The sequence below is a fragment of the Nelumbo lutea genome, chromosome 6, assembly GCF_056320005.1.
Source record: "Nelumbo lutea isolate HS-2025 chromosome 6, American lotus-T2T, whole genome shotgun sequence".
Lineage (NCBI taxonomy): Eukaryota > Viridiplantae > Streptophyta > Magnoliopsida > Proteales > Nelumbonaceae > Nelumbo > Nelumbo lutea.
Window position 1 is genome coordinate 27,853,428 of NC_142689.1, and position 18,474 is coordinate 27,871,901.

At 38.1% G+C, this 18,474-nt stretch overlaps 1 protein-coding gene across 1 annotated transcript; it reads left to right on the forward strand.

Annotated features, from left to right (window-relative positions):
* The first annotated feature begins 1,687 nt into the window (after positions 1-1,687).
* On the forward strand, positions 1,688-17,942 carry LOC148848181 (vesicle-associated protein 1-3-like). Its single transcript, XM_088951021.1, has 7 exons — positions 1,688-1,993; positions 2,294-2,364; positions 2,485-2,566; positions 2,725-2,840; positions 2,936-3,109; positions 7,756-7,833; positions 17,639-17,942. The coding sequence occupies exons 1-7, from the start codon at positions 1,942-1,944 to the stop codon at positions 17,750-17,752; spliced, it is 687 nt and encodes a 228-aa protein (XP_088807147.1). The 5' UTR covers positions 1,688-1,941; the 3' UTR covers positions 17,753-17,942.
* Positions 17,943-18,474: the final 532 nt, after the last annotated feature.

Genomic DNA, 18,474 nt, shown 5'->3' on the forward strand with positions numbered 1-18,474 from the left:
TAATCTTAGATGTTAGGTTGGTTTGGTTTTGCTCTTGCACAAATCCAAATAAAATCTGAATTAGTTGATAATTTGATATTCAAGATTCCAAGATAAATCTAAATTTAATTCAGGTAAAGAATAAAATCAATAAATTCTTCATGTAAAAACAAGTGTCAATAATGGGCCTTCTAGAGTAAAAAACTAGGTAAATCTAGGTAAGTAAATCAATAAAATAAAAATTTAGAAACCTTCTAAATTCTAATCTAGATAAAAAACTAAAAAAGGACACCTAATTGAATTCTAATTGTAATTGTCTAATGGGCCTTCTAGAGTTCTAGTTCTACTAGAAGTCTAAAAGTAGAAGATTAGTAGGAATTAGGAAACTACTCAAACTACGAAGTAGGAACTACTAAACTAGTAGAATACTAGTTCGGTTCGGGTCGGGTTGGTTTTGGTTTTGGTTTTCACGCAAGAAAACCGAAACTGACCAGAGATTTCGGTTTACGTATGTGCCCAACCCGAAACAGACCGATACGGATGAAAACCCGGCCGACTCGGGTTGGATCGGTCTGGGTTGGTCGGTTTGGTCGGGTTGGGCATTCTTATGAACAGCCCTACTACCAACTAAGTGAGGCCAAAGTGGAAGGATGGAGTTGCGCGACAAGGGGATATACAAATAGAAGGAAGTCAGAGACCTGAGAATGAGGTCCTTGGAGAAGGCACTCCAACGCTCAAGTTAGTAATAGGGCAATAAATTTAGTTGGGCCAAGCTGGTTCAAGCCAAGAAGAGCAATGTGAGAGTAGGAGAGTTTAAAATGACAAACCTTAGGGGAGCTGCCTTTAAATAGTTGAATGTCTGCATTGTACCTAGACATATTCCTTCTGGGGTTGTAGGGATGAGGTTGCCAATTGAAGTCTTCGGAGGCCTTCACCTTCCCCAACGGAAGAGTGTGTTTCCACAGAGGTCCCTGTTTACGTGGTTGTACGCCCTTCTTAATTGGCGGCGTACTGATCCGCTGACATGATCTGAGGACATCGGCCACAAAGGCGTGCACATGGCAGTTTTGGCCGGGCTAGGGTATGACCCAAACACATAGTTATATTAATATTTTATATTTTAAATTTAATTTTTTATTATGGGAAAATAAAAAATTCCCATATAATTCAAGATCATATATTGTAAATTCATTTTTTAAATTTAAATTTTTAATAATATTGATATAGTTTTTTAAACTTTAAATATTTTAAACTGTAATCTAAAACCCAAATTAACAGTTTTTACTAATAGTCAATCGATTTTGAATGACCATTTCTCAACCCGACCAAGTCCGTTCAGGCCACACAGCCCGAAACCGATCGAATCCGTGAACACTCCTATTTCATCGGGTGACAAGTCTTACAACTTCCAACGTACAGTTTTTTTTTTTTTGCGATTTATCCTTCCTTTATTTGTATTCAGAAAATAAATAATTCTTTATATGTTTCTCCGTGCGTGTGGCTCATATGCACACCACGTACCATTGGACAGTTGAGAGTACCACCAATCTCTGTGTTATTTACCCGTTCTGCCTTTAATACTCGAGTGAGAGAATATAGAAATAGAAGATATGCAAGGGGTATTTTAGTCAATCTGCATGACCAGTTGGGTTGTGATGGTGGGTACATTTTGCTATTAAATTCACCGCAGAGTCTAATAATAATTCCTGGTCCCAAATCCCAACTGCCCTAATAAGTAATAATCCTCTGACCTCTCTCTCTCTCTCTGCCGGTTTTTCAGATCCGCCACTCAAACTCCAAAAAGGCGAAGATAGCAAGAACGAGAAAAGCAAAGAGAGAACAAGAAAAAAAAGTAGAAAAACTGTTTCCTTTGTTCTTGTTAAACCCTCATTCGATCTCTTACCAGAATCGAAATTCACCCAGAAATTCGAAATTTCGTCTGGTGAAGCTGGGCGTTTAGGTATGAGTGGCGGAGATTTTCTCAGTATTCAACCTTCCGAGCTCAAATTTCCATGTAAGTAGGTGGTTTTGCCTGGGATTCCCAGTTTGTGATCATATACTTCTCGTCCTCATTTAGTTTTTATTGCCATTTTCTCTAATCAATTCATCAGCTACCTTTAGATCTTTCTCCCTCAGGGATCTTAATGGTGAATGTGGATGCTTGTTACTTTTTTTTTTGCACCGAATTGCTTGCCCTAGATCATCTGTGTCATAAATTTCTTTGTTTGCATGAATCACTGCTGATGCGCTTATTAAATTTTATGGGTCTAATTCTCTTTCATGCTATTTTGCTTGTGTTGTTTCTGTTGAGAAGTCGAATTGAAGAAGCAGAGTTCATGTTCTCTGCAATTGACTAACAAAACCGAACAGTATGTTGCCTTCAAGGTATTTTCTCTTTGCATTCCCTTGTCTTTTTTTCCCCTTTTTTTTTTCCTTCTTTTGCTTTTCATAATCTTGGGTAGTAACGATTGAACATGATCTTTTAATTAATTCTGTAAATGGAAGGTTAAAACAACTAACCCGAAGAAATATTGCGTGCGTCCCAATACGGGAATTGTCTTTCCTGGGACAACATGTGATGTCACAGGTAAGCTTCAATGTCTACTGACTCTACTCGCGGGTGGTTCTTATTCAGGGTTGCTAGTTTTTTTAGGTTATATATAGTTTTTCTTGCTAATTTATTGCACGATTCTATTAATTGCCTCTTCTTATTGGTTTCCGGTTGCTGGTCTTGGTTCCTTCTAGTGACAATGCAAGCCCAAAAGGAAGCCCCACCTGATATGCAATGTAAGGATAAATTCCTTCTTCAGAGCGTTGCTGCCCCTAATGGTGCAACTACAAAGGACATAACACCAGAGATGGTAGAATTTCTTTCCCCTGCAAACTTTATTATATTGATTTATTCTTCTGGCTTTTGCTTCTAATGATTCATAACTGGTGTGAAATGATATCCTAGTTCAATAGAGAGGCTGGTAAAGTTGTGGAGGAGTTTAAATTGAGGGTGGTTTATATTCCCGCTAATCCCCCCTCACCGGTACCTGAAGGATCTGAAGAAGGATCTTCCCCAAGGGCATCTGTCCTAGAGAATGGAAACCAAAACACTGAGGATTCCAAAGAGAGATCTTCAGAGGTAATCTTATTACAATTATTGTTTATTTTGGCATTTGATGTTTGCATTTAAAGGTACGTTGCCTTATGCAGTAGCTTTCAAGCCAATGGTAGACAACTTGTTGAATTTGCTGACCACAGAACCAAATAAATGTTGGACTACATATATTCTTAGTGAAGCATTACACTTTACTAATGGATTTTATTGCATAACGCACTTGAGAAATTTTCTTTGTCTAAAAGCCTCCAAGGAAAATCACTTCTTGCTTGAGGTTCCTTTTCCAAGATTTGCCTTGGTTCAAGGAGTTAAAACTTGTGCAAGGAAGTAAGGTTACAGATTAAGGCGGTGTCTGGTACTGTGGTAGATACCCATTTTGTTTGGTTCTAGAATGCACTGTGGAAAACACATATTCTTTCAAGCTGTGTTGTGTTCTAGAACTGGCGGAGTTCAGTTCTGGACAACAAAATATTGCAGATTTTGGAAGACACCAAAATTTTGTGTTCCATAACACACCACACCTTGGGACACTCAATAAACATTAATTTAGTATATTTTGAAAATATACTTGTATTTCAAATCCCAATGCTTTGGAATAGGGGTGAGCATTATTCTGTTAAAACCGAAAAAACGAACCGGAAATTTCGGTTTTGGTTTTTCAGTTTTTAGTTAATTCGGTTTTTGAATATTTCGGTTTCGGTTTTTAGAATTAAAAACTCAGTTAACCGAATAAGTCGAACTTTGGTATATAATATATAATATGCAACATATAATATATAATATGTTATATATTTATACATTAATATATGAATATAATGAAATTCGATTTCATAATATATATTTTATAATATATAATATATATTATATGTTATAATATATATAATATAGTATATATTATTAAAATTTGGTTTTAACTGAAATAACCGAAAACTGAATCGAAAGTTTCGGTTTCGGTTTTGGTTATTTCAATTTTTCTAAAATTCAGTTTCGGTTCAGTATTTATTTTTTTCAGTTCGGTTTTTAAGCGAATAAACTGAATGCTCACCCCTACTTTGGAACACACCACACCACCATGGTGCAGAACATTATCAAAGGTGTGGTGAGTTTCTAAGCCTACCATTTCAAACACACCAAAGTGGGGTCTAGTAGCTTGGAACACACCAAACTATTTTTGGCCACGATACAGAGCACTCCCTAAGTTTCTATATGATAGATCAAGAAATTAGAGGGTAGAAGGGACCATGATTTGAACTGAATGAGATCCCATTTAACTGTCCTATGGATGTACAGCTTAGCTCATTTGTTCTCTGGTAGTACTTCCTTCTCTCTCCCTTTGGGCTTTCTGTTGGGCTAGGAAAGAGCACTAGAAGTATTTCAGAAACTTTTCTCCTTTATTAAAGTTATTATTTTCTATAGTGCTTAAGGATTTTGTCCTTTTTCTTCTTTCCTTTTTGCTTCGTTTTTCTTTTAAACTTTCTGCTGTTCTCCATATTTCAGTAAGATCTTCTTTTATAGATGAACAACAAAATTGTTCTATGAAGCATGTTTCTACCGTGTGTTGCCACTTCTGCCCCAAGCCAGACACAGCCTTAGTTCTCATCAACTGTATGAGGCATAAAGTGTCAACTAATGGATTTGGATTGAGGGTTCTGGAGTTGCCTTTGAGTTCCCAAATTAAAAAGGGGTTGAAAGAAAATCTTTCCTTTTACATGTTAATAAATAATTTGATATCTAGGGTTCAAAAATATTTAATTTGGGCTGAAGTATGGTTGTTGAATCTTGTTATGTTGCATGAAAAGCTATATCTCTGTGTGTTTGGGTGATCAAGTTGATGAATCAACTTTCATGCATGACTTTCAATGGACTCCAAAAGTACAATACCTGATTTGACTCTGGATCCGATTATCCTGGAGTTGGATGTTAGAACTTGCATCCGATTAATAATCGGATTGGATGCAGATTTAATCCCATCTGATCTGATTAAATTCCAAGTCTGATAAAAAGCTATTATTTTATAGATATTTCGTTCAATTGTGTCATTGTGTGTATATATAGAGATATTATATACAATTATATAAATTTCATTACTGATAAATTTAATATTTTATATTTATATACAGTTTTATACATGTATAAGTTAAAAATAATTTGTTTTTTTTTTAAACTTTGTTAATTGTTTTTCCACTTTAAATTCAATAAGATGAACGTGGATTAAATCTGAATCCTACCTGAGCCTGACATATCGGATTTTCGATCCAAAGGTTTGATAATTGGATTGGATGTGGCTGTAGCTGTAGCTGGATCCGATCTGAATCTGATCCATTTACAGCCCTACTTTCATGCATATCTGGTTTGGTACCCTTGATCATTTGGCTAGAACTGATTGCATTAGCATGATAGTGAATATGCAAAGAGGGCATGGTTAAATAAAAGCAGTTCGGTGACATTGAATTGACTAACCAGTTTTAGAAAGACAATGTAAGATGTATAGATATGGATACTGATATAAGAAGTGAGATATTATTCCATTTCTCAAGGTTGAGGATCTAGATACAGGTATTGGTGTCCCATGAGATATGGTGTTATCATGCTTTAGTTTTAGTTTAAGTTAAATATTAGTGCATACATATTTGTTGTAACTTTTAATTAAGCTCCTAATATCTACATATTTTTCATGGTATGATTTATTAAAGATATACTACTTGCGTATTTTCAGAAGGATTCATGCTCGTAAGTTTACTCTAGAAGTGCCCATGAAGTATTTGGTGTTGTATCAGGTACATTTTATGTTTGGTGTTGGTGCACTAAGCATTGAGGTATCTGGGTATTTTTTGATTGGAAGGTATCTGGGTATCATAGCACAGAAAAGTCAAAACAGATCTCTGCACATGCACACCTAATGTATTCTAACCTAGATTTAAGCAAGTCTAGTCCAACTGACCTAATGAAAAAGTTGGGTGAATCACCTGGTCCAATCCAGAGGAAACTAGTTCAAATTGCCACAGGCATAGTATGCTATTTTAACATACTGTGGCATGATTAAAATTTACATCATTTTCATGATCTGCATCCAGAAGTCAGAACAACCAAGCTGACCTAGCCAAATACCAATAAGCAAGAAAAAAAAAAACTCCTAGCATTCTTTTGGTTAATGTCATGTCAAACAGTAGAGAAAGAGGAAGCTCCTTCATATAGAAGAATTTCTAGGGTTCTTTTTGGATATATAATAAAAGTTATATAATATAACTATGCCAATATTAATGCCTTGTTATGGTGTTCATCATTTGAGGTTTGGTTGATAATATTTATGACTAAACTAGATTTGGTTGATGAGACGTGCCTTTCTAGCCCAGTGCTACATAAATTACCAATACATAATATTTTTATTTCTTATGAAAATATACTTTCAGAGGGGCAGGCATATAATTGGATCAACCTAAATTCAAGTTTAGATCCAATTATTAATCAAATAATATTTTGAACATCCTAAATCCAATTTGGTTGTATTTAACAGACACCCAAATCTGACATAATTGGATCAAATTCAGACCTGTTGACAGCCCCATCTCTGTTTTCCTGTCATGCACATTTATTCTCTCCAAATGTTTACTGTTTTCATTTGATGCAGTTCACAATGAAATTTTTCTTTTCCTATAATTTCTCTTAATCTTTTATATTTCTACTGTTGGTATCTTTTTTATTTTTAAGGGTTCAACTATGATACCAGAAAAACTTGCAGCCAATCACCTGGTATCATAAAAGAGGTGACCAATCAGGTGGTATTAATCAAAATTCATGGGGTTCTTTAATTGGTCAAAGCTCTTCTGGTACCATACCTTTCCGACATCATAGATTTTCCCTATTTTTTATATTTTTATTGCATATTTTGAATTGTACCTTCCTTGAGGAAAGGTACACATCTCAGGCAATAGGTGATTTCTTGTCTTTCTTTTTTTTTTTTCCAATTAGTTCTATTTTTGTGCTGGGTTTTCTATTTGAAATTGCATTTTTATGCTTCTTGTTAATTTCTGCAATGAACTTAATTGATGGTTCAAATTGAACATTCACCCAAATTTACAGTCTTACATATTTACAAGGACTTAAGATATATTATCCAATGTTGATTTACCTCCACTGGGTTATTCTTTGTTAAATGTCACTCCATTTATGTGTTATTATTGATAATGGACTACCCATAAAAAGGACTAGTGGCCATTTCCCATGTATGGTTTCATTTTAATAGAATTACAATTATTATGAAGCACATCAGAGCAATTTTTTTTACCCTTTACTTTCACTGTTTCACATGATGCAAGAAATTGAACTTGTATGTCAGATTGTGAAAGTTAAAGACTTCGTTAATGTATTCAGGGATTGTTTTACCATTTGGAGTATAACATGCTATTGGTGGAAAATACCAAATACAGCTTATAACTTTAAGCTAATGATTATTAGGAAACATGTGGTGCTTATTGACTTTTCTTTTCCTCTTTTGTTTTGTTTTGTTTTGTTTTGTTTTGGAGGCTATATATTTTGCCTCTGAGCATGCTGTTTTTCGGGTCAGTTTCTACAGTATGTGCTTTCATTGAAAAAACTGTTTGTTTTTTGTAGATATCAGTTTCTAATAGGTTTTTTTTTTTTTTTTTCTTTTTTTCTTTTTTATTATTCAGGCATTAACTTTGATTTCCAAGTTGACCGAGGAGAAATCATCTGCTCTTCAACAAAATCAGAAACTCCGTCAAGAAATGGTATGGTTCAGATATCTTTATCGGTAGAAATGTCATTTAATCTTTGGTAGTTAAGCTCTAGATTTTTACCATCTTTAGTCACTTCTGTATTTTTTTTTTGTTTTATTATTAATACCTGTTTTGTGCTTGTAATACAATAAAAATTTCCAGTTCCTTTACCTTAACTATAATGCTGGAGGAAAAGCTTTGGCTGTTTTGGAAAAAAACAGCCTGGTCTGTTTGGGGGCTTTCTGCACAAGACAAGTAACCCCATTCAGTCCCTTGTTTTTCTTTTTAATCAAAAGAATATTGATTGCAATTACTTTTTTACCCTGTATCCATGCTAACGTGCATGTACATGAAGCTTTAAAACAGCCTAGACCGTTTTCTCCAAATAGCCAAAGTTCTCTCATGCCTGGATGCCTCTTTATGCTTAGTGTACCTATATTGGACATGATATACACTTCTAGAGTATATTTATGACATGAGCCTTATGAAACTGTTACATCTTATCAATACAATAAAAGATTTATATTTGTTAGAAGTTTAATTAAATTTGATGAGGTATAAATATCAGAAATGATACCTAGGTTAAAACTAAGCATAAAATCATGGTATTAGCATTATCGGGTCCAGATGGGGATGTCTATTGTCAATAACAGTGTGGAAGGCTGGATTGCTGTCATGGGGATCCCTTTGCATGCTTGGAGTATAGCTACTTAGAGGAAATTGGGAAGCACTGTGGAAGGCTGATGAAATTTGATGATAAAAACAGAACCTGGGATAGGTTGGACAGGGCAAGATTGTTGGTGAAAGTGCAGGATGTCTCAGGTATTCCAAATACGATGCTAGAGTTTGTAGGGGAATTCTATGAGCTGAGGCCCATTGTTGAAGGAGAAGATGGCACGGCTCTGAGTTATGGTCAGGGGAACGGAAGGAAAGATGGAGGGTGAGGGAGAGAGGGTAAGTGCGAGAGAAAACGGGTTCGAAGATGCTAGATCAGAGGATGGGAAGACGAACAATCACTCGAAGGAAGGTGGGGGGGGGGGCGGGGAGAAGGGTAAAGATGGAATTTTTGAAGGAAGGGGGGAATGTGGAAAAGAAAAGGGGTAGACACGTGGAATGGGGGAGGAATGTAAGAAAAGGGAAGACCAAAAGTCGTGGGTTGAAAAGAAGGGAGATGAAGGGGCTCAAGTGGTGGGAGATGTTAGTGGAGACTTGAAATGGGGTGGGGCCTGCATAAGTAGTGGTGGGTTGAATATGGCCAAACCTAAGCTTTCGACTGAATGGGTTGAGGATTATAAGAGGAAAGGGTATTATTGGAAAACACCAATAAGAGCTTTTCGAAAAAAATGGGAGGAACATCGAAACTGCAAGAGGAAGATTGGGTTGTGATTTCCAGGTTTGAGGGAGCCAAGAAGATACTGGAAGTACTGCAGAGCAGCAGACAAAGACATGAAGAGGCGGATAAAACAAGAGATCGAAGTGAAGAAGGAACTCAAGAAAAGGCAAGGAAAGGGAAGGGATTATAGCTTCAGAAGCAGGTCCAAAATGCAGAGGCTCAGATTTTGGGAGATGAGCTCTATGTTGTCACAAATCAACATCTCTCAGGTAGTGGCAGGAGTTGTGTTTACTTTAGAATTACTGCAGTCAGAAGGAGTTGATGATGGCTTGGTAAACGAAGTAGGGGTTCTCAAGATAAAAAACTTTGCAACGAGGGAGGAGGCATTGTCCTATCTGCAGGCAAGATAAAACTTTGCAATGAGGGAGGTCTACAAGGTAAGGAAAGACTTGGGAAAGCTGGCACTTTTAAGAAGAAGGACGTCATACTGCTAGGCATTATATGTTCTGCCCTGTGTTGTTGTTGTCCACCTCTCCAGCGCAGGCAGTTGGAGTGCTGTTATCCTTATTAAAATCACAATCGGTGGAAGAAACTGCAGAACCGATAACAGAGGAAGTCGATGTAGAGTGCGTGAAGGGGTCTGACACTGAGCACCTAGTGAAAGAGGTATGTATGCCTATCACTAATAGGCTTTTGGTTGAGAAGGAGGGAGCAGAGAGCCTTCTGGGGGAACACCTAGAGAAGAAGGGGCTGGTAGTAGGAAGAGGAAGGCTGTGGAGGAGGTGGGGGGGGGGGGGACAAGAAGGAAATAGTGTATAAGAGGAAAAGAAAAATAGGGTGTCTTGGCACCAGAACGAAAGGGGAGAAGGAAGGAGAGAAGCATGGGAAAGATTGTTTGAAGGAACAGAGGGAGGAAAAAGAGATAGTAGTGAAGGGAAGAGAAGGGGAGCAAGGGGTATTGGAACCATAAGGGAGGTCTGGAAACCGATACTTTGGTTGAGAAGGAGGTGGCAGTGAGAGAGGAAGTCTAACAAAGAACAGAGGTTGGGAACTTGGGATGAAGAAGGGGGAGAGGATCAGAGGAGGAGGTGCTGGAAGAGGATCTGTAAGGAGTTGAAGATTAACTTGTATTAGGGGTCAGGGAGTGGGTCAAGGTTGAGGATATTGAGTTGGAATAATAGGCGTCTGAGGGAAAAAAAGAGTAGTGGTCAGGAGCTTTTTTAGGCTGTACAGACCGGAGGCAGTTCTTTTACAGGAAACAAATTGGGAGTTGTTCAATATGAACCTGAAGGAAGAATTTTCGGGTAGGGGCACTGGTTTCTGGTATTCCCTGAGTTTGAACAGATTAGCAGATCAGATTTGTGGGAGAACTTTTAAAATGTGCTTGAATTTCAGAATTGCAAGTGATTAGCATGTACATTTTAGGCATTGGTTGCTTTGTATTGGTGAGGTGTCATCTTGTCACCTCTTTCTAACCTTTTTTCCTTTTAATAAAATTTCTTTATTACTCTTCAAGAAAAAAGTGTCTAGGAATTTAAGAAATGGAGTTCTGTCCCCATATCCTCTATCTGTGTTAGTACTGTAGCTATGCTACTCAGATATGATGAGGGCATGACTGGATGAGGTGTCAAGTATGGAATTTATACTAAAGTTGAAATACTATGATATGATATAGCATCCTTGTACAGGTGTATGTGCATCATAGATCCGTAGTCGTGTCTACTCACAAAAGTCATTTGGTAGGAAACCACTTTATTTTCTTTTTGCATTATTTCTTGGATCTTGGACTTTATGTTTTGATCATTAATACTTCTGAAGGAATTTGCTATAAAAGGTCACATAATAAGTATGCAAAATGAGGCAAGAGGCTCATTCACTCCAAATTACAAACATACCCGTGAACCTATTCTCTATTAGTAGGTTCTGGATGAAGTGCTACCAGGTATCCCCCTTTTATAGCAAGTTGATATGTTAAAGATTGGCAGATGTTTTAACCATCTAAATGGCATGTTTAAACTGCTAGAAAGAAATTTAGCCTTCACAAATTGACATCTGAGCACCCAAGGGACATCACTTCCACCTTTAATCCAACCTATCTCCACTTGTAAATCCTCTTTTAACCCATCTAAATGATTTGTCTTTAGTCTTGGTCTTTTATTGATTGATTTCGATTAGTTATTTTTTCTTTGCATTCTTGCTTGATTCCCTTGCAAGTTCTTGCTGTTCTCCTTGAATCTTCTTGTTTACTTGACATATCCAGCCCCGAATTCTTCTTGGGTTCTTTCTTGCTGAAACCTATTTTGCATTTTGCTGCTCTATTCTTTGATTCATGTTGCTCTATTCCAAATGAAGAAAGAAACATTCTTTCATCCACAGGATAAATGGATAAGCCCTGAGGCATCTCTGAACCACCTTAAACTTATGTAAGAGCTGCCCTGGGGTCGATACTCAATTTCTCTGATAGTTAGAGGTGGTTACACAAGCCCTATATTATCCTTAGGGCTGGATAAACTACATACCCTAGGAATATTCCCAAGCCTTTCCCAAATCCCAAAATTAACCCTTGGAATTCTATCTCCTTTCCTGTGCACCATTATAACTTAATATTCTTTTGTAATCCCAGTTTGAATATATGATACTTGAGATTTATGCAATACGATAATTTTAATTTGTCATCCTGTACCGATGTTCAGAATAAATTCCACCAAAAATGAGGTTCTTGGTAATTATGAGGTGGAAAACTGTGTGGTATTGATGGTTGCTTTGAGGTGCAAGGTCGGCAACAATCTCATGTTACCTTGAGTTTCAAGATATTGATTAACAGTAGCAATATGGTATTTGGTAGTGGTGTTTTTTCAGGAGTTGGTCAAGATCATGAATGTATATGAATCTGAAAGGGTAAGATGCTGTGAAGGTTAATATGCTAAGATATTGTGATTGATGACTAAATGTATATCTGGACATGAGAATTTTAGAACTTGGTTTCTTGTGTTTCATCTTTCATGAATGAAATTCTATTTGAGATGAGTATTAACAGTGTGAAAATAGGAATCTTTGATGCTAGGTGATAGAAGATAGGCATAAGCACATAGCTGCCAGAATCTAGGAATTAGAAAAAAAAATTGTGATGTTACTAATGGTTAATCTTAATCAGTTACAGAACTAGTTTGGAGAAAGCCATACTTGAGATCTCATTAGAAACTGAACTTGCTGCTTCAGATTGGAAGAAGCTGCCAAAGTTAAAATACTTTCAACAATCATAAACATTTTCTCTGAAGGACAAACTCGATCTTCAAACAAGCAGCTGTTCTGCTCCTTCCAAATGCACCAACAAACCACCATGGGAGAGACTTTCCACAAGACCTTATCCCTCTTAGAGAAGGCCTGCCCATGCCAACAAGACATTAGAGAGAGGTGGTCTGGAAGGGTCACCCAACTCATACCAAACAGTCTTAAAACATGGGACTACACCTTGTAAGAGTAGCTGCAAAGAACGAGGAGATGCTGGGTTGATTCTTCATCCTCCCCACACTAATAGAAGCGGTTGACAAGGATCATTCCTTTTAACCTTTGTAAGATAAATGTAGTTGAACATTTTATTACATGGAAGCAGTTCATCCCTAACATTTTCTTCCTTCACCAACCCATTAGCAATTTCATTTTCATCATCATCATTGTCCATGCCTTATCCCAACTATATGGGGTCAGCTACATGAATCCTGTTTTTCCAATCCATTCTATACAAGTCATATCCACTGTTAAATTATTAGTGCTTAAATAATTCCTTACTACTACCCATGTTGGTCTACCCCAAGCTCTTCTACCCCCTTCAATGTGTAACAGTTCTTCTAACTGGTGCAATTGGTACCAACTGATGGTGGCTCTAGTTGGTAGGTTCTTTGATTAATTGGAGTAGAAACCTGGGATCAAGTATCTCTGCCACCAGGGTTTGGGGGGGGGGGGTTAAGGGAGGGGGATGGGCTACTCCCTGTTGTGTAGCTCCATGAAGCAAAAAAAAGAAAAAAGAAAAAAACTGACGCAATTGGTGGACTTCTATGCATGTGCCTAAACCATCTTAGTCTAATCTCTCCCATTTTATCACCTATTGAAGCTACTCCTAAGTTCCTATGGATAATTTCATTCCTAATCCTATCCTTTCTAGTTTTTGTATTCATCTAACTTAGCATTCACATTTCAGCTACATTCATTTTTTGGACATGTTGTTTCTTGACTGCCCAATACTTTGCTCCATACAACATAGCTGCTTACAACTGTTTTATAGAGTTTTCCTTTTTACATAAGTGGTATTCCCCTATGACATAAAAGTCCAGATCCACCCCTCCATTTTTCCTAACCTGCTCTAATTCTTTGGGTGACATCCTCCTCAATCTATCTCTTGTTATGGATTATTGAACCAAGTTATTAGAAATGGTTGCATTAGTCTCCAATCCCAAGTGTATCTTGATTTACACTCTTATTATTACTGAATTTACATGTCATATACTCTATTTTAGTTCTACTTATTTTAAAACCTCTTGTTCTTAAGGTATTTGTCCCCATAAGCTTTGTTTTGCATTTAATCCTCTATTAGTTTCATCAATTAAAACAATGTCATCCACAAACAACATGCTGTTATGAGCCTGGGCGTAGGATCTCGTCACGGGTCGGTCTACGGGGAGAACCTCTAGTTTCCCCTTGCCCCTCCCTTTGCGTGCTAACCCTATCATGGCGATCTAAGGGGTGATTTGTCCAAGAGATCACCCTAACTCTCCTTTACTCTTCTCTTTGACTGAAATTTTGGATGCCTTTATTCAATAATAGTGGCTCTTTAAATAGGAGACTACAAGAGTCCTGCTCTTAGGGAGACTCCTTGCTGAATAGGGAGACCTCCAACTCTATCTTGATAAGATAAGACTGATAAGATAAGATAAGTCTCTCTTAATCTTAATCTAATAAGATAAGATAATCTCTCTTAATCCTAATCTAATAAGATAAGTCTCTCTTAATCCTAATCTAATAAGATAAGATAATCTAATCTACTAACTTAATAAGATAAGAATAACAAGATAGTCTAATCTAATCTACTGAATGGATAAGACTGTTGCTGTCGAATTGGATAGGATGAGAACACCGGATCATTGCTGTTGCTGTTCCCAATACGCGTCCACATCATTACTCCCCTCTTGGACTACGAGCTTGTCCTCAAGCTCGAATTTAGGATGGGTGTCGGGAAACACCATCAAAGGAATCCCGGATAGGTGGAATGACTTTGCCCTCCTAGATCGGGTTCCAATGAAGAGGGTTCATCCTCATCTTCCTCTTGTTTCACCAGGAGGCAGAAAAGTCTCTTGCACTTGTGCCCTACTGAGTAGAGTTCATCGCAATTAAAACATTGTCCCCTCGCCCTGCGTTCCGCCATCTCAGCCCTGGACAAGTTCTTAATATGGGGTGCAACGACGCTGCTCCCCATACTGGATGCTGGTCTGGAATTGTTGCTCGTCTGTGGCTTCCGTTCTTGGCTGGCTGCTGAATATGGAGCCATTCTGAGTGGTTCCGGGGATGCCCATGATGGTGGAGGCTACCCCATACTGAAGATTCCACGGCTGAGTTGTAGTTTGCGTTCGAAGGCGTGAGCTACATTCATGGCTGTAACCAGGTTGGGGGGATTCTGCATTTTCACGTCCACCCGCAGGGATTCTGCTAACCCAGCGATGAACATGCCTACTTGCTGGTCCAGTCGCACTGAAGATGCCATCGCAAGGAGGGTCTAGAACTGGCGCTGGTATCCTGCCACCGTGCCGGTTTGTTTAAGGTTAATCAGCTCGCCTAAGGGGTTACTTGTCAGTGGGGGCCCAAATCTAAGAAGGCAGTAGGACTTGAATTGGGTCCAACTGAGCCCAGGTTCTTCCTGTTCTAATCGATAGAACCAGAGTTGCGGTTCCACTATTAAGTGAAAGGCGGCTAGCCTTACCTTATCCTGATTGTCTGGTCCGTTGATTTCAAAAAAATTGCTCGCACCTGTACAGCCAGCCCAAGGGATCTCTGTTGACGTTGTACGCCGGGAATTCTAACCTGCTGTACTTGGGGATGACTGCGGCCCCCTGGTTGCCGAACTACTGTTCGCCGGAAGACTCCGACAGATCTGGTCGGCGGCCACTAGTGGCTGTCACCCCTTCTGTGTTCCTCTCTTTGCTAGAAAGGAATAACTCCATCAGACACCATAGCTCCCTGACTTCGTCCTTGATTTCCCGTACTTCCGAGCTAGTCTCCATGAGCCGGTGCTCGAGTTCTTGGACCCTGGACGGCAGCTGCTCTAGATCACCCATGACGCCTTGCTCTGATACCAAAATGTTATGGGCCCAGGTGTAGGATCTCGTCACGGGTCGGTCCACGGGGAGAACCTCTAGTTTCCCCTTGCCCCTCCCCTTGCGTGCTGACCCTATCGTGGCGACCTAAGGGGTGATTTGTCCAAGAGATCACCCTAATTCTCCTTTACTCTTCTCTTTGATTGAAATTTTGGATGCCTTTATTCAATAATAGTGGCTCTTTAAATAGGAGATTACAAGAGTCTTGCTCTTAGGGGAGACTCCTTGCTGAATAGGGAGACCTCCAACTCTATCTTGATAAGATAAGACTGATAAGATAAGATAAGTCTCTTTTAATCCTAATGTAATAAGATAAGATAATCTCTCTTAATCCTAATCTAATAAGATAAGTCTCTCTTAATCCTAATCTAATAAGATAAGATAATCTAATATACTAACTTAATAAATAAGAATAACAAGATAGTCTAATCTAATCTGCTGAATGGATAAGACTGTTGCTGCCGAATTGGATAGGATGAGAACACCGGATCATTGCTGCTGCTGTTCCCAATACACGTCCACATCACATGCACCATGGAACTTGCTCCTAAATATGTTTAGTTAATTCATCTATGACCAGTGCAAATAGATAAGGGCAAAGTGCTGAACCTTGGTGAAGATCCATAGTAACTATAAAATCTGAAGTCTTTCCCATTGGTGTTCTAACATTTGTTGTTGCCACCTCATACATATCCTTAATTAGATCTATATACCTATTTTGAACCCCTTTCTTTTCCAAGAACCCACTATATTATCTCTCTAGGAACACTATCACAATGTTTTAAAACGTGGAGGTGTGTGACTCGAGGAGTTCCACTACTTGGAGGTGTGAGGCATAGTTTATAGCATAGGAGGCGTAGACCTCCTGAACACAAGGAGGCATAAACCTCCTTAAGAGGAGGGGATAAGGAGGAAGAGGGGGAGGAGGAAGAAGAGGAAGGAGGATTTCATTTTTATTTATTTTTAATAAAAATCTTTTATACTAAGAAGAATGAAGATGCATAACACTAACTGAAGGGGGGGGGGTGTCTTGTCGAGGCAGAGGTGAGCGAGCGAAGTGAGGTGGTATTGTACATTTTGCACAAGGTCATACCATTCAAAATTAGATGGTAATCCTCCCTTGTTACATGATGAGGTGGCATTATCCAATGAGATAGTGTTGTTGATGTGGACCTTTATCTTATAGGTTGTTGTGCATTTTGCAAGCTCTGTACAGTTGATTATGCCTTTTATCTTTTGGTTCAATTAAGAAGCACCCTGATTTCTGTTTGAAGTCTTCTACCTTAGACTGCATTTGTTCCATTGTAGAGGGGGTAGAAAGATAGCTTAGACTTTTAAAGTTGAAAAATATTCTACTTTCACTGTTGAAGCAAATGGAGCTTATTGTAAAAAAAATGTTTTTGACCGACTGTAGATTCTAAATGTCTTCAAGTTTCCCGTCTATTAATTTTTTAGGTTTTTTGGTTTGCCTTTATGTTCTTTGTGGTATGAAGGAAATCCAGGGATAGTAAGGAGTTTGAACAAGGTAATACCATCATAATATGGGGCCATTATAAAAATCTGGGCTGACAACCATGGGAATGTGGGTTTTGGTCTGAGGGATGCCACTTCATACAAAAATGTTGTAGCTTAGGACTGACTCATCCACCCCTCCCAACTTCCAAGATCCTGGATCACTGGGATCAACATTAGGTAATGCACTTTTTTTTTTTTTTTTAACAAGATCATAGTAGTGACTTGTAAAGTTTTCAATGTGGTCATGCCAGCATGTATTGTCTCATTCAAAGATAGGTAAGAAATCAGAGAATGAGAAATGTTATCTATTTGTCCCTCTCCCTGGGGTGGTAGGGAAGTGTGGGGTAGAGGTTGCTAGGAGGAAAAGAAGGGTTTTGACTTTTGAATCCATCTCTTAACATGGTAAACCAGATAAAACTGAAATGAAAGATAAGAAATTAGGAGTATGTTTTAAGCCCTTCACAAGATGCTCCTTTTGTGTAAAATGTTGATTTGTTTCTTATTTATTGTGAGACATTTGCAACTCGATCAATCCTTTGTTTTGTTTGAACTTTACATTGTTGTAAACGAGACTATTCTTTTGATCAACTATGTCATTGAACAGGAGTTGATGAGAAAAGAAATTAGCAAAAGTCATGCTGGTGGCTTCTCCTTCCTGTTTGTTGTGCTGGTTGGTCTCCTGGGTGTGCTGGTTGGATATCTTATCAATAAGACATAGGATGCCATCGTGCACTTAGTTCAAATTACAAGGAATGCATGGCCGCATCTTTACATCAATGTTTAGTTGATTAGGTGTTCTCAGAACTTTATATGAAATATATTTTCCAAGTAGTTGTAAAAAAGATGTCTTGTTCATCATTGCCTTTTGGGTTCCAATTTATTACATTGAAAGGACGTATTTTTGTTGATTTGAGTGCTTGCACCAACCACCAAATGATGATTAATCCATGAATCTGAGTTGGGATGGAAAGCCCCTTGGATTCAGAAAAATAATTATACAAAATTAAAGCATCGTGGAGTTATGGGCAATGAATATTTTCATCCATCCACAGCTTCCTCAGAAAGACGTGATGCCAGAAGGGTTTTGACCAATGAAAACCTACTGTGAATTTGATAAATAACCGCCCGTTTGATTACCACTCTCATTGGTTACATGTTTTCCCCTTTTATGTATGTCTTTCGGATATCATAGTCGAACTTATTAATTAGCATTATATAATAAGATTTAGGCTGTGTTTGGTTTGAAGGAAAAAGCAGAGAAAGGAAGGGAAAGATAGGAAAACCTATACAAGGTTTATAAAGGTTTCTTTACATTTTCCCTTCCTTTCCCTACCTATTCCTTCAAACCAAACATAATGTTAGGGAAAATCTGACGTGGGAAAGAAGATATACTACCAAAAGAGTTTTGACCAATCAAATCCCATCCATGAATTTTGATGA

Excerpts from the sequence above, each read along its gene's own strand:
- LOC148848181 (XM_088951021.1), top strand. The coding sequence starts at position 1,942 with ATGAGTGGCGGAGATTTTCTCAGTATTCAACCTTCCGAGCTCAAATTT. Across the intron at positions 2,841-2,935 it reads AGGACATAACACCAGAGATG|TTCAATAGAGAGGCTGGTAA; the intron begins GTAGAATTTCTT and ends ATGATATCCTAG. Across the intron at positions 7,834-17,638 it reads AGAAACTCCGTCAAGAAATG|GAGTTGATGAGAAAAGAAAT; the intron begins GTATGGTTCAGA and ends GTCATTGAACAG.